This window comes from Anguilla rostrata, chromosome 3, assembly GCF_018555375.3.
Source record: "Anguilla rostrata isolate EN2019 chromosome 3, ASM1855537v3, whole genome shotgun sequence".
In the NCBI taxonomy this organism is placed as follows: domain Eukaryota; kingdom Metazoa; phylum Chordata; class Actinopteri; order Anguilliformes; family Anguillidae; genus Anguilla; species Anguilla rostrata.
The window spans coordinates 67795210-67809419 of record NC_057935.1 but is presented as its reverse complement, the minus strand read 5'-3'; the positions used below and the strand labels follow the sequence as shown (position 1 = coordinate 67809419).

At 45.0% G+C, this 14210-nt stretch overlaps 1 protein-coding gene across 2 annotated transcripts; it reads right to left on the bottom strand.

Moving 5' to 3' along the window:
• Positions 1–4113: 4113 nt before the first annotated feature.
• retreg2 (reticulophagy regulator family member 2) lies at positions 4114–13886 on the bottom strand. 2 transcript variants are annotated; one of them, XM_064329451.1, is made up of 9 exons: positions 12924–13886; positions 12504–12607; positions 12148–12178; positions 11567–11696; positions 11183–11267; positions 10541–10669; positions 9787–9875; positions 9102–9237; positions 4114–7490 (listed from the first exon to the last, which is right to left on the bottom strand). In XM_064329451.1, exons 1-9 carry the CDS (start codon positions 13172–13174, stop codon positions 6700–6702), a joined length of 1746 nt encoding a protein of 581 aa, XP_064185521.1. In that variant the 5' UTR covers positions 13175–13886; the 3' UTR covers positions 4114–6699. The 2 variants fall into 2 exon arrangements, with proteins under 2 accessions (XP_064185521.1, XP_064185522.1); XM_064329452.1 differs by having other exon boundaries at positions 4114–7445; positions 12924–13860.
• Between the last annotated feature and the right edge of the window lie 324 nt (positions 13887–14210).

The following is a 14210-nucleotide window of genomic DNA, read 5'->3' as shown; positions in this document are numbered from 1 at the left end:
CTTTTGGCCGGTCGGTCATAGCAGACTCTTCAAAAAAATAAAAAAATATACTGTCGTTCTATAACTTTTCTTACATTAAATTACTAAAGCGTTAAAATATTAAATATAAAGACAATTGCATTTGATGTAAAATGGTATCTTTTTTTTTTTTTTTTTTTTTAAACTTTTTTAGAGATTCCCACCTGTTAGGCAGGGAGATGTTTCAAAAAAGAGCATTGCAGCCTAATATTCTACCTTATAAGGGGCCCAGCCGACTGGAAATAAGGTCATTTCAATGCGGCCCAATGGGAGGGGGACTGAGAGTGGGAGATGGTAGGATTCCCACGTCCAATGAGGTGACTCATTCCCCCACTTTCCATTTTTACTGTCAAATTCTGGAAAACCAGCTCGCAGCGACACATGCTGTTTTTGACACATGTATATATATAGTACACATGTAACTCATGTAGTACCTCATATAGTACTAATCCAGGTACCTGTACAAACAAATATGATATATACTGTCTGTACACGACCATATTATATTCAGGCAATTACAGGTGCGTTGATAGAAATAGGTTGTCACAGCGTATTCCATAATCGTTCATGTCAAACTGTCATCTGTAGACCACTGGTAGTTACAAGCTCTGGTCCAGTAGTCCCATGACAGGGATGCACAGGTATAGACATGGAAAATGATGATTTCATATGTTTCAGAATAATTCATAACAACATGCATTCCACACATACCAGCACCATCCCTTGATGGGATAGTGCTGGTATGTGAAAATATTTAACGATTTAACGATTTAACACAGCAGTTCCATTATACTTCCATTACTGTACTGGGGTCAATCCAGGTTTCGCATAATTGATCCAATAAAAAACATCAGATATAAACTACAAATATGGTGGAGAACATAAATTATTTAGATGCTAAGAACTTGAAGCTATAGCACTCGGACTAGATTTTTTGCTTTCAAATACAATACTTTTTTTTTTTTTTTTTCGTTTCACTCAGCAACTTGGCACAACTTTGCAGAAAGTCACACTCTTATGCTATTTCAAAATATAACTACTTCTCTTATGACAGCAAAGAGAGCAAAACAAAGGAATTACCTTGACCTAGGCTCTTAGTGGTACCTCTGAGTGGGGAAATCCTGTTAGTCCAGACTGAAATACAGGGAAAGCACTTCACTTCAAACCTTCTGATGAAAGTTCTTCATCAGACCATGTACACTCAGGAAAAGGAAATGGGCATACTATTGAACAAACAAAAAAAAACTAAACATATTCACGTCATTTTAAATATGGGGCAATTCTGTTTTATCACCACTACTAATGTTTGCTTTCAGGGCATTCCTTCCAAATAATCCCAGACGATATAAAACACTAAAACATACACAGCAAGGGGTTATCATTTGAGTAATTCGTTTTCAGAGTTTCAAGAGCACCAGTTTTTCCTTCACAGTAACTTGTGGCCAAGCACTCCCGTTTCAAGCAAAACCTGTGTTCGCTTTCCTAGCGATGTAAACAAAGAACAAGGAAACCATAATACATACACTGTAATAGTTACCAATTATTTAAATATTTTACTAATGCTAATGTGAAGTATTCTGAGCTATTCGTGTGTTACATTAAAGATATTATGTGGCTATAACCAATATTAATAGATATACATGAGCACATTTTATTTGGGGTTTTTTCAGAAAGAAAGTACATGAACATAACAGTTCTTCAATACTGGATATCATTGCTAGCAGTACTAATCTCATAAGTAATGTCATTAAGAATAAACCTGTTCCAAGAGACTACTGATACACTAAAAAAAGACTAATGGAGAGCAAATTGAGCAAAATAAGCTTATAGTTTCTCCTGCAAAATAAACTGTTCTAGCATATTTGCCAAAAGAGCTTGTTTGCCCAGCCGTGAGCTGGAACAGGATCCAAGTGAACAAACACACCTCTGGTAAACAGGCAGTTTGAAAGATTTCAGCTCAGTGAGCTGTGGCAAAGACATGTTTAGCAGTCCGTTAAGAAAAGGCAAGTAGTCAAGTAGGCAATCCAGTGTTCAATCCAAATATATCACAGTACATAGGTAGACATTCAAATTTAACAGCAATGGATTTTGCACATTATCTAAACACTAATTTAGTGCCGTGGGCTTTTATAAGAAGTTTATAAGGACTGTAGAGGACATGTAAAGAAACTCTTCAGGCCACAAATAATCATAAAGAGCATAATCATAATAGAGATCATATTATTCATTTGGGACATTCTGGGAGAGCGGAGTAATCACCAAAAAAACTGCAAAAAAAAAAAAAAGAAGTTGCATACAAGATGGCTCTTATAGCCCAAACCAGCACTGTGGTAGCACAAATGATTGATTGCTGATTTATTGATTTCTTTGGCATGTTTGATGAAAACTTCAAAGGTTGTTTTCCACCACAGCCCCCCAGATTTTTCCACCTGGCAATTCCAAGGTGTGGTACTTCATTGGTACCACTAGATGGCAGTAAAAAGAAATGCTTCTATCACCATATCCATATCACAGTTGTCTGACATCGATTTCCGGGCGTTAATTAGTTAGTGGAAGCAATGTGAAGCCAGAAACACTATTAATTATGAAAATATACAGGAGGCTTTTTATAAATTAAAATTTCTGTTGATTACACATTGCTAATAAGTTTTGATCACTAGCATTTACTTACCGAATGTAAATAGGACCATTTTCCGCAAATGACCATAAAGATGTGTAACAGCTAGTGACACGACTTTATTCAGAAGTATATCTGTCTGAACGTTGGAGTTAATTGTGAATTTAGTTTGAATCTGCATCCAACTAAGTTAATGAAATGCACACTTTTTGTCTCGTTGAAAAAACGTTAAAAGTCCAATATTCAGAACATACCTATGGAAATCATCAGACAACGCATATTACCATTGACTAGGTAGAGGGGCCATATTTCACAGATTACTCTTTTATGAATGGATTTCAACATAAACATGATGCCGTACCTTACATTACAGGTATCAATTGGTACTTTATCCATACCATATTTGCGTCGTTAAATCAGAAAAAAAAACATATAAAAGCTATAGGATGCAAACTCAGTTTAACTTGTTTTTTGAGCTGATCGCCTTATAAGGGACTGGGGGGATGACTTCTCAGTTTTTCCCCCCAAGCTGGCTCATTTGTTGCTTCCCCGATTCCCTTTGAAAAGTGTCCATTGTTAGGCGCTGAATGAGTTCCTGTTTGTAAATGACGCTACGGAAGAAACGGAGACTCGAAGAACAGAATGTGCATGCACAGGCGTGCAGTGCTTTGTGTCGACAAGACGGTGGGGGTTCTGGAAAAAGGACAGTGTGTGAAAGGTTATTATTATGCAGAGGGGGTGGGGATTGAGGTTCGGGATGCAGTGAGGAGGGACAGAGGGAGAGCTGTGACTGTGTCTACAGTCACCAGTGCGCTCGCCCTCGGGTGCTGGGGCAGACTCCGGAACGCGTGCTGCACTGACTGGCAGACTTCCTGAGGAATTCCCCCCCCGCCCCCGACCACACGTTAAATCTCCAGGGTCATACACCAGCTGTGTGAGCCCAGAATTATTCATGTAGTCGGGCCTGTGCAGAATTAGCAGGAACGGAATGTCAGAAGTAGGCCTTCACGATTGGGTGTGGTGATTCAGCCGAGGTGAATGGACACTATTTAGGGGACAGTGACCGACCGTAACCCACCCTTGGACCCATTAAACCCATCCTGGACCCATATAACCCATACTGGACCCATATAACCCATCCTTGGACCCATACAACCCATCCTGGACCCATATAACCCATCCTTGGACCCATACAACCCATCCTGGACCCACATAACACATCCTTGGACCCATACAACCCATCCTGGACGCATATAACCCATCCTTGGACCCATATAACCCATCCTTGGACCCATATGTACTCTGTTAAGAGTTGAATTAACACTGAGCTTTTCACTGTGCATGCATCCACTCACCCGGTGGGTATTTGGCGTGAATAACCAGATGGGTAGGAAGCCATATTTGTCATTCTCAGAACAGGCAAGAGAAATGAAAAAATATATATTTATCACAGATATCGATTTTCCATTCAGCAAAAATCTGGTTTAAGTGCTTTTTATATATTAGGAAGCAGAAAAAGCAAACAAGCACATTTCTACAATACATAAGTATCAAAAGGACTTTAAATAACTTTTTAAATCTGACCTTTTAGACACATTGTATAATTAATTAGATTACATTGTTAGGGGGAAAACAATTCAGTTCTTTAAGATTAATACAACCCAATAATACAGACACCTCATTCCACGTTAGTACATCTGGAAGATACTACAGCATCCAAGACCATTTCAAGATTGTTTAACATGGCTTGTTCAAGCCGCAGATTGGATGCAAGCAAGCATTTTTTTTTGACCAAACCCAATTTTGATTCTAATCGAGTTGCAAACCATGCACATTTCTGGACACAATTTGGTCTGCGTTGGTCTGTTTCGTTAACAGATGTTACATTTACTCGCATTCGCTTGGTGCGCATTGTCATTTGAGGCGTGTGTTTCAGAAGGTCAACGGGGGCAGTAAACGCCCTTGTACATAAAAAGTAGAGGTCTAATTCACAAAGTACATGTGCTGCTACAGTCTTAAAAAAAAAAAAAAAAAAAAAAGGAAATCTAAAAGACAGATCACAAAAGGAGTCCAACCCTTGTCCTGGACGGCTGTTTGAAAGCAACAGCTTTCTTAATCTACCAAAGGAACAGTATAGAGCTGCGATGCACTGTACAAGTAAGATACATTATTTACGTACAAGTCATTTAACCGATTAATTCGACCGTTCCAAAATGCAGTTTCAAAGCCTGGCCGGGACACCCTGCAGTACAGTGCAGCCCTGATATTCAGAAAGCACGTTCCCCCACCTGCACGCACCACCGGATTTCCTCTTCTGCAACTTCATTTCAAACGTCTGGAAGGACATGCAAATGGGTACCTCTGCACATTCTCAATATCCCTGGCTCTAAGACACACGTTTGTGACAATTATTACTCCAGTTCACCATTTCATATCCGCTTCAAACTCGTCTTGGCATTTATTGTGACGGAATAGGTAACATCAGATTGCAGGACGGCTTAACAGCAAATATTCTTTTAAAAAGAAACAACCTTTCATTTTCCATGACAAATCACTGCAAACTATTTTATTGTTCCCTTCTTTTTTTTTTTTCTTTTTACTACAGTACCAGAAAACCAAGACAAATCGAGAGGGATAGGCGTCAGTTTGGGTCAAATGAGGTTCCAATGAACTCCCCCGCTCCCCCCCTCCCCCTCTCCCCCCCCCCCCATTTCCTGTTTAGTGTGAACGATCACCTCAGTTTATTTGTGTGCACGCTCCACACTGATCTCCAAACTAGATGCTTTGCAAACAGCCAGTGGCTCTTCTGACTCAGGAATACCGAGTAGTCAGACGTGACGAGAACCTGCCAAATATTTACCCAACATCAGGTTCTTATGCACACACGAGGCCGTCACAACCGGACTGCTCTTGGTTTCAGTTTAACAGAAACTGCTGGCTTTTTCCAGAGGACCATAATGCATAAATATAATGAAAAAGACCAACTGCGCCACCCGATAAGGGACAATCCAAAGTCCACACAAATTAGGGATCTGCTGCTGCTCTGTCAGTTCTCAGAAGCCCGTTCCGATAATCACCAAAACACCCAGGGCATTTATTCCAAGTAGTGCAATTTCCTGCTTTAAAAGCTGGCCAGCTAAATCATGATCCGATCTGCAAAGCATTTGGTTTCAACGGATCTGGCTGAACATCCCATAAAAAATGTGTGTCATCTCAAAACAGGAGTCTGTCTTCCAACACTTCTACTCCTCAAAATGCAACAACCCCAAACCCTGAACTGTACACTATATACACGCACCGCTCAAAGGGCTATAGGATAAATACTGACCTAGTCTATACATACAACTTCCAATATTTCATTTCAATTTTTATGTCAAACTATAGGCATGTTAAAAATATATATATAATACCATCAGTGCTGTTGTCATAACAAAATGTCTTCCTTCATTTATGCATCAACAGTTATCCTACTTTTGGGTTGGCCCAAACTATGACGTAGCTGGGACCGGTACGACTGAAACCTGCCCATGACTTGCAGTTCGTGGCCTGCGCTTTCAACTGGAAGATCAGGTCTGGCCTATCGCGAGCTTCCATCAAGCCCCGGATTCGAAGTCAACTGTCAGTGTGCGGCTATTCGGTGAGTAGATGGTCAAATTTTGTTTTCCCTCCCCAATCAAAAAACAAAAAGGAAAGAGACAAACCCACAGTAGTAAACTTAAAACTCATCAAAAAGAAAAACCACATCAAGGGAGTATGTTGGTAAATTTTTGGTGTGTTTGTGTGAGTGTTTGTGTGCATGCGTGTGTGTGTGTGTGTGCGCGCGCATGCGCGTGTGTGTGTGTGTGTCTTCAGGGCCGGTTCTGGACATAGGTGACATGGGCATTACTCAGCCATAGCCACACCCCCTCCACCCCCCCCCCAGTACGCAATCTGACCTACGGCAGAAGAAAGGGTATACCAGTGCGTGCAAATGTATGTATGTGTGTGTGTGTGTGTGTGTGTGTGTGTGTGTATATATTTATATATATTACTATAAATAAACGAAACTACAAGCAGTGAGGAAGCTAGGACTCCTCGGGGTGCTGGGTGGGAGGGGCTATCTGCGTGGGCGGGGCTACAGCAGTTTCCTGTCCCTCAGAGCTCAGGCCCAGCTCCCTGTCCATCAGCTCCAGTTCACTTTGGTCCAGCAGCTCGAAGTCCTCCTCCTCGGCGGGGGTGGGCGTGTCGGCGGGAGTGGGCGTGTCGGTGGGCGTGTCCGCGGTCTGGTCCCTCTCGGCCCTCTCGGCGGCGGGGTCCTCGGGTTGGGGTGCGGGTTCGGGCTCGGACTCGGGGGCCGGCGGGGTCTCGTCCGGCAGGAACTCGGCGATGGCGGGACCCTCGCTGGCCTCGCTGGAGCGCAGCAGGGCGGAGAGCGTGCTGCGCACCACGCTGGAGATGGCCGTGCTCACCATCTCCTCGCTCAGGGCCTCCAGGGCGGGGCTGGGGCCCGTCGCCCCCCCCGCCTGCCGGCCCGCCCCCCCGGCCTGCCGGCCCGCCTCGGCCCCGCCCGCCTGCCGGCCGTGCCCGTTGAAGTGCGAGTTGACGAAGTGGAGCGGGGACGCCAGGTGCTGGATCAGCAGGCTGGCGGGGCTCTGGGGCTCCGGCCCGGGGGGGTCAGCGGCGGCCCCCTCGCCCCGGTCCGGGGCGGCCGACCGCAGGGGGAACTGGAGCAGGTTCTGCTCGATGGAGAACTCCTCCACGGACGGGAACTCCGGCAGGTCACTGGAGAAGGCCTCCTCATGCTCACTGTGCACGCTCTGCACGTCCAGATCTGCAGCGTCACAGCCAGAGAACGCACTCACAGACACGACCTGGACTAAGACCCCACAGCCAGAGAACGCACTCACAGACATGACCTGGACTAAGACCCCACAGCCAGAGAACGCACTCACAGACACGACCTGGACTAAGACCCCACAGCCAGAGAACACACTCACAGACACGACCTGGACTAAGACCCCACAGCCAGAGAACGCACTCACAGACACAACCTGGACTAAGACCCCACAGCCAGAGAACGCACTCACAGACACAACCTGGACTAAGACCCCACTGACACAGATGCATCTTTAACCACATCATCTATCCCTAATACAGGGTCAGCACTGATACAGCTGTGTGTGTAGCCATGCTTTACATTACACAATAATACTATATACTGCATGTACATGTATCATTACATAACACTATAGTGTATTGTATATATCACTACGTTTACAATTTACAGGCAGAGGGATAATAACTGTATGCTACGTTTTAGGGAAGGCCTTTGTGCCCATGCAGAGGGATAATAACTGTATGCTACGTTTTAGGGAAGGCCTTTGTGCCCATGCAGAGGGATAATAACCGTATGGTACGTTTTAAGGAAAGCCCTTGTACCCATGAGGAGGGATAATAACTGTAGGCTACGTTTTAAGGAAGGCCTTTGTGCCCATGCAGAGGAATAATAACTGTATGCTACGTTTTAAGGAAGGCCTTTGTACCCATGCAGAGGAATAATAACTGTATGCTACGTTTTAAGGAAGGCCTTTGTACCCATGAGGAGGGACAATAACTGTATGCTACGTTTTAGGGAAGGCCTTTGTGCCCATGCAGAGGGATAATAACTGTATGCTACGTTTTAAGGAAGGCCTTTGTGCCCATGCAGAGGGATAATAACTGTATGCTACGTTTTAAGGAAGGCCTTTGTGCCCATGAGGAGGGATAATAACTGTATGCTACGTTTTAAGGAAGGCCTTTGTGCCCATGCAGAGGGATAATAACTGTATGCTACGTTTTAAGGAAGGCCTTTGTGCCCATGCAGAGGGATAATAACTGTATGCTACGTTTTAGGGAAGGCCTTTGTGCCCATGAGGAGGGATAATAACTGTATGCTACGTTTTAAGGAAGGCCTTTGTGCCCATTCAGAGGGATAATAACTGTATGCTACGTTTTAGGGAAGGCCCTTGTGCCCATGCAGAGGGATAATAACTGTATGCTACGTTTCAAGGCGCATTTGTGCCCATGCAGAGGGATAATAACTGTATGCTACATTTTAAGGAAGGCCTTTGTACCCATGCAGAGGGATAATAACTGTATGCTACATTTTAGGGAAGGCCTTTGTGCCCATGCAGAGGGATAATAACTGTATGCTACGTTTTAAGGAAGGCCTTTGTGCCCATGCAGAGGGATAATAACTGTATGCTATGTTTTAAGGAAGGCCTTTGTGCCCATGCAGAGGGATAATAACTGTATGCTACGTTTTAAGGAAGGCCTTTGTGCCCATGCAGAGGGATAATAACCGTATGCTACGTTTTAGGGAAGGTCTTTGTGCCCATGCAGAGGGATAATAACTGTATGCTACGTTTTAGGGAAGGCCTTTGTGCCCATGCAGAGGGATAATAACTGTATGCTACGTTTTAAGGAAGGCCTTTGTGCACTGCGGTACCTTCAGAGACGTCGGTGAGCTGCGGGGTCGTGGCTCTGGACACGGAGAACCCGCCGCTCTCCAAGATGGACGCCTCCTCGTCCGAGAGCTCCGAGTCGGTGATGGCCATGGCCAGGGCGGTGGTCTTAACGTCCACCTGACCGACGGGAGGACAGACTCGGTCAGCAGCTGATCTCCCCCCCCGCTGATCAACGGCATGCTGCCCCTTAATAAGATCGGCCATCTTACGACCGTCCACAACCCCCCGCGTCGAGCCGGGGCTCAGTGATCCAACGCTCTCTGCTACCGTGGTAACGAGTCTTGTGGTGTCTGAAGAATGCCGTGGGCATGACTGAACGGGTTACATCAATCAGTAACTTGACTGCAGTTTAACTCTGTATACTGCTTCCTCTGGAATTTCAGCTGCTCTACTGAACACCAGCTGACTCTTTATTTATTTATTTATTTATTTTTTAAGATGAGTGTTGTCACATGACACACTATGAATGTTAATTCCATTTTTTTTTTTTAATTAATAAATTTTATTTCAAAATGCAACCTCCACCTTTTCCCCTCCCATTTTTTTGGAGTACTGGGACAGTGTAAGTATGTGCGCACACACACGCATGCATGCACACATACACAAACACACACACAGCCACGTTTGGACCCGCTGACCCACGGCGGTAAAGTGAAAGACTCTGACCGTGGGGGCGAAGCAGGACAGCTCCTCTTCACTCTCGCTCCCCGTCTCCACCAGCGGCTCGGCCCCGTCCTCCGACTCCTTCTTCACCTCTGCGCACACGCACACGGGAGACACGCTCAGTTACACGCACACGGGAGAGACGCTCAGTTACACGCACACGGGAGACACGCTCAGTTACACGCACACGGGAGACACGCTCAGTTACACGCACACGGGAGACACGCTCAGTTACACGCACACGGGAGACACGCTCAGTTACAGCACAGCCACACGCGCGCGCACACACACACACACACACACGCGCACGCGCGCGCGAGACAGACACGCACACGCGAGAGACACATTCAGTTACAGCACAGCCACACGCGTGCACACACGCACGCACACGCACACACACACGCGCGCACACACGCGCGCGCGAGACAGACACGCACACGCGAGAGACACATTCAGTTACAGCACAGCCGCACGCACACGCACACACATACACACACACACACACGCGAGGCAGCCACAGACACGCAAACGCGAGAGACACACTCAGTTACAGCACAGCCGCACGTGCACACACACACACACACACACACACGCGCAAACACGCAAGACAGCCACAGACAAGCACACGCGGGAGACACACTCAGTTACAGCACAGCCAGTCCCCGTGGCGCTCCAGTGCTGGCTAGCACGGTTAGCATGCACTGAAACACTACTCCAGACAGGCCGACCCCCCTGAGAGAGAGAGCGCTGCACTCACTCTTCTTGTGTGGCTGCGTGTCCCCCTTCATGCTGTAGTCCAGTTTCATCAGGATGGGCTCCAGCCCCGTGTACATTTTTTGGATCAGCTCGTGGTAGACCACCAGGGGCCAAACCAGCACGCTCAGCACTGAGGGAGGGGACACCAAAGCCCGCTTACTGCTTACCCTGCACACCGCTCAGGCTACAGGTGCGCCCAGCCAAATAACACGAGGAGCTGCTGTACAGTGCCGCTATAAAATGGCACTTTATTCGTACAGTCAACAAAAATACAGCCATACATTTTTATTTATGTATTATTCATATAGCTTTTTCCATTATATATGTAGAATTACCAGTTCGCTTCTCTGACCCTATCAAAGATTAAATACTGATATACATGTCATACATTCATATTATCCATTTGTGCATCCTGGTACATGCTAAAGCAAAAATGTTGTTCTAGAAATATGCAAATGGGTTCATTAGCTTTAACCTAGTCCCTTTATAAAACTACAGCCATACTACAGTCTCCACAGCCACGCAAACTGTACTCCACTAAACGCATGAGGAAAGGCGTACTAAAGAAATTTGAATTCTGTTCGAATTTATTACCATTACACATACTACTCATTTATATAGATGACCATGCATTTACACTTACGTATGATGTAGGAAATCATAACTCCTGGTACGTAATGCCCCACAACAGCCAGAACCACGCAGCCTGCACACACCACCACACAGAACTAGCCGAAAGAGGAGGAAGATGATGTCATTAATGGGCCGCATTTTTCATTACATAAAAACGCTTTGCAAACACATCTACCCACTAAATATTCCGTACTCCTTTCATTAAAATTAAACGGGAAAACGTACAGGGCGGGGACCACCCACATTCGGCAGAGTTCCATATTTTACATTAACGCGCAAAAAAAATGAGCTTCTTTAGTCTATATCTAAAGCCAAAACTCCCTGACGTTAACATTAATAAAGTACAATTGGACAGTAAAGCACATTTTCCCGACTCATAACAGAAGCCGCTCACCTTGCCGTGGTTCAGCCGTTTGTACTGCAGCGCCTCCTGGAGGTACAAGCTGCAGGTGAGGTAGCTCTCCGCCAGGTGGTGGCTGAGTTCCGGAACACTGAGGAGCCGGGGCTGCACCGTCACGCTCTCCCTGGGTTAGACGCACGCACAGAAGCAGGACATAAGAACAGTCACATTTAGTGCGAAACGGATGGAAAAAAAAAAAAAAATCAAACAAATCCTCACTCATAAAAAAATAAACATGCCCAGACCCAAAAACAACGAAAATGCTGTTTACATTCATTTTTAATTGTTAAGCGTTCTAATTCACACTTGCAACTGTCGTGTTCTGATTTCCATGTCAGTCCACAATTAGAACGACTTGAGAACTACGCAAATTGTTTACTGTATTTGTATTCACGGTTATACACTTCAGGAATCTTACTGAATGTCACAAACTTGGTTCCCAAAACAATGCTTTAATATGCAGTCTTCAGATCCAGATTCATAAATCCATCACACAGAGTAAATTCTGGCACAAATATAAACTGCTAGAAATAACAGCTGCTTTCAGGCAAGGGTAAATTCGGCAGATGTGGTACCTTTGACTGACGGGTGCCTCTGGAAACTGGGCTGTATTTCCAGGTACACAGATCAATGGGACAGAGAGGGTAAGAAAGAGAAAGATTCATAATTATGTTTCTGGCGTTTTTAATCCTATTGTCGGAGATCTGGAACAGGATTGCTTACATTCTAATTCACTGACTGGGATTCAGTCATATCGCTAAGGAAACGGTATGACGTCTTCTTAAACTTTGAATTTTCGAACCCTTATGCTGCAAAAATAAAATGTTTGCCACAGGTTTATGGGACCGGGCAATAAAACGAACCACGTTACTAAGGTGAACTGGAATGCAGATGAATTTGGCACAACCAGGACTGGTGTTATCACACCCACCTGTGAGATTGGGCAATTTATGCTTCCACCTGTCCAGAAGCACTAGTCCAAGAAGAGCCATACTCAGGAGAAAAACAGGTCGCACGGACGTGGACGACAGAAGCCTAGAGCAAAAACGATTAAATGTCAACAATCGCTCCGACTACATTTTTAATTCATTTCTTGTACAGTTTGGGAGCTACCAAACTGAGACAGTGACACGCCTTTCACAATAATAATCCTTGTTCGCAAGCTAGCTAACGCTACCAGTTCTTCGAAGAAGTAGCTCGCTAGTAGGCTTAGCTAACGTTAGCTTTTAATGATGTGTTCTTACTCACCGATCATTCCGCTAGTTACACTAGGTCATGTATTAACGTATGGTGTAATGCTTTGTTAATCACCCTGTCATTCCAATTCACGTAATAAATATTGACGATTTACCAGAAAGCGGTGTTCAGGGTAAATGCAACGAAGATGCTGTGCAGCGGCCTCTCCCACACCAGCAGCCGCTGCATCCACAACATTACGGGCTCGTATGGTGACAGCCAACCCTGAAGTCGCTCTCGCAGTTGTACGAGCTCCGGGCTCCCTTCCACGCCAGCTTCTTCGCCTTCCTCGCCTGGGAACAGTGACTCCAGGCCCACCGAAGAGGAGGAAACAGAGCGGTGTCCAGCCTCCTCCCCGCTCGCCATTTTTCCTCCACTCTGTTGTGCTGTTTTGTTGATCACGGGGTTCAGTTGGGAGGGTCGATGGAAGCTCCGACAGCAGCAAGAGCAGATATTACGGGCTCTTCCTGTCACGGGTTTCTGTTTACGCCTCAAAGGCTGATAGCTACTCTAATCACTTTAGCAACCGGAGCTAATGTTAGCTGGTTAGCTATCCTATTTCGATATCCACTGGGCTGATTGTGTAGCGAAAAAAACACTAGATCTACAGTTTTAATTAGTATTACTGCTTCTGCCGTTGTAACATACTTGAATGGTGAATTTATTTTCTTCCCGTAAAGCGGTGTAGGCTAACACCATTCTCGCATCGCGTAGCCAGCCAGCTAGTCTCTATTCTTGCTTCAGCAAATCTGTTGGAGAGGAGCATTCACTGGTGTATCCACTGCACAATCCTACTAGTCTAGCTGCATGGGCAGCGTCAAACAAAATTTGTTGACCTCCCACTAGATTTTGTTGCATTAAAATTGTGATTGTGTAACGTTACACTTATCTCTTTTTACAAGTGGTTGTTTAATATAATCTGGCAGTTCCGGGCATGATGCAAGCTTCGAAACTCTGAATAGGAATGGTTACCGCCTCGTTTCTCACCGCCTCTGGAGCTCGTCTTTAACTGCGGGGATTCCCACACAAATCTTTAACCCCTCGGGTGATAAATATGAGCTTAAGCTGCATTGTTACCGGTTCAGAGAACAGTTGTTCTCTACACCAGTCTACGATAATATACCGTGCTATGACTGGTTTAACGGCAACAACATGCTAATGTTATCATTTTATTGCATTGTCTGACATTAGTTTATGAACAACTGAATGAAAATAAATTAAATTAATTACGCGCTAATTCACTTTAAAGATTGTTCAAGTAAAATAAGATAGGCATTGAATTAAGTTTACTCGAGGAAATAATTCTGTACAAGTATCTTAAATTAATATGGAAAACAAAGTCCAGCGATCAGGATATTTTCCTAGCTCTGGAGGCTGATTGATGGGGGAGTGTGGAGGATTA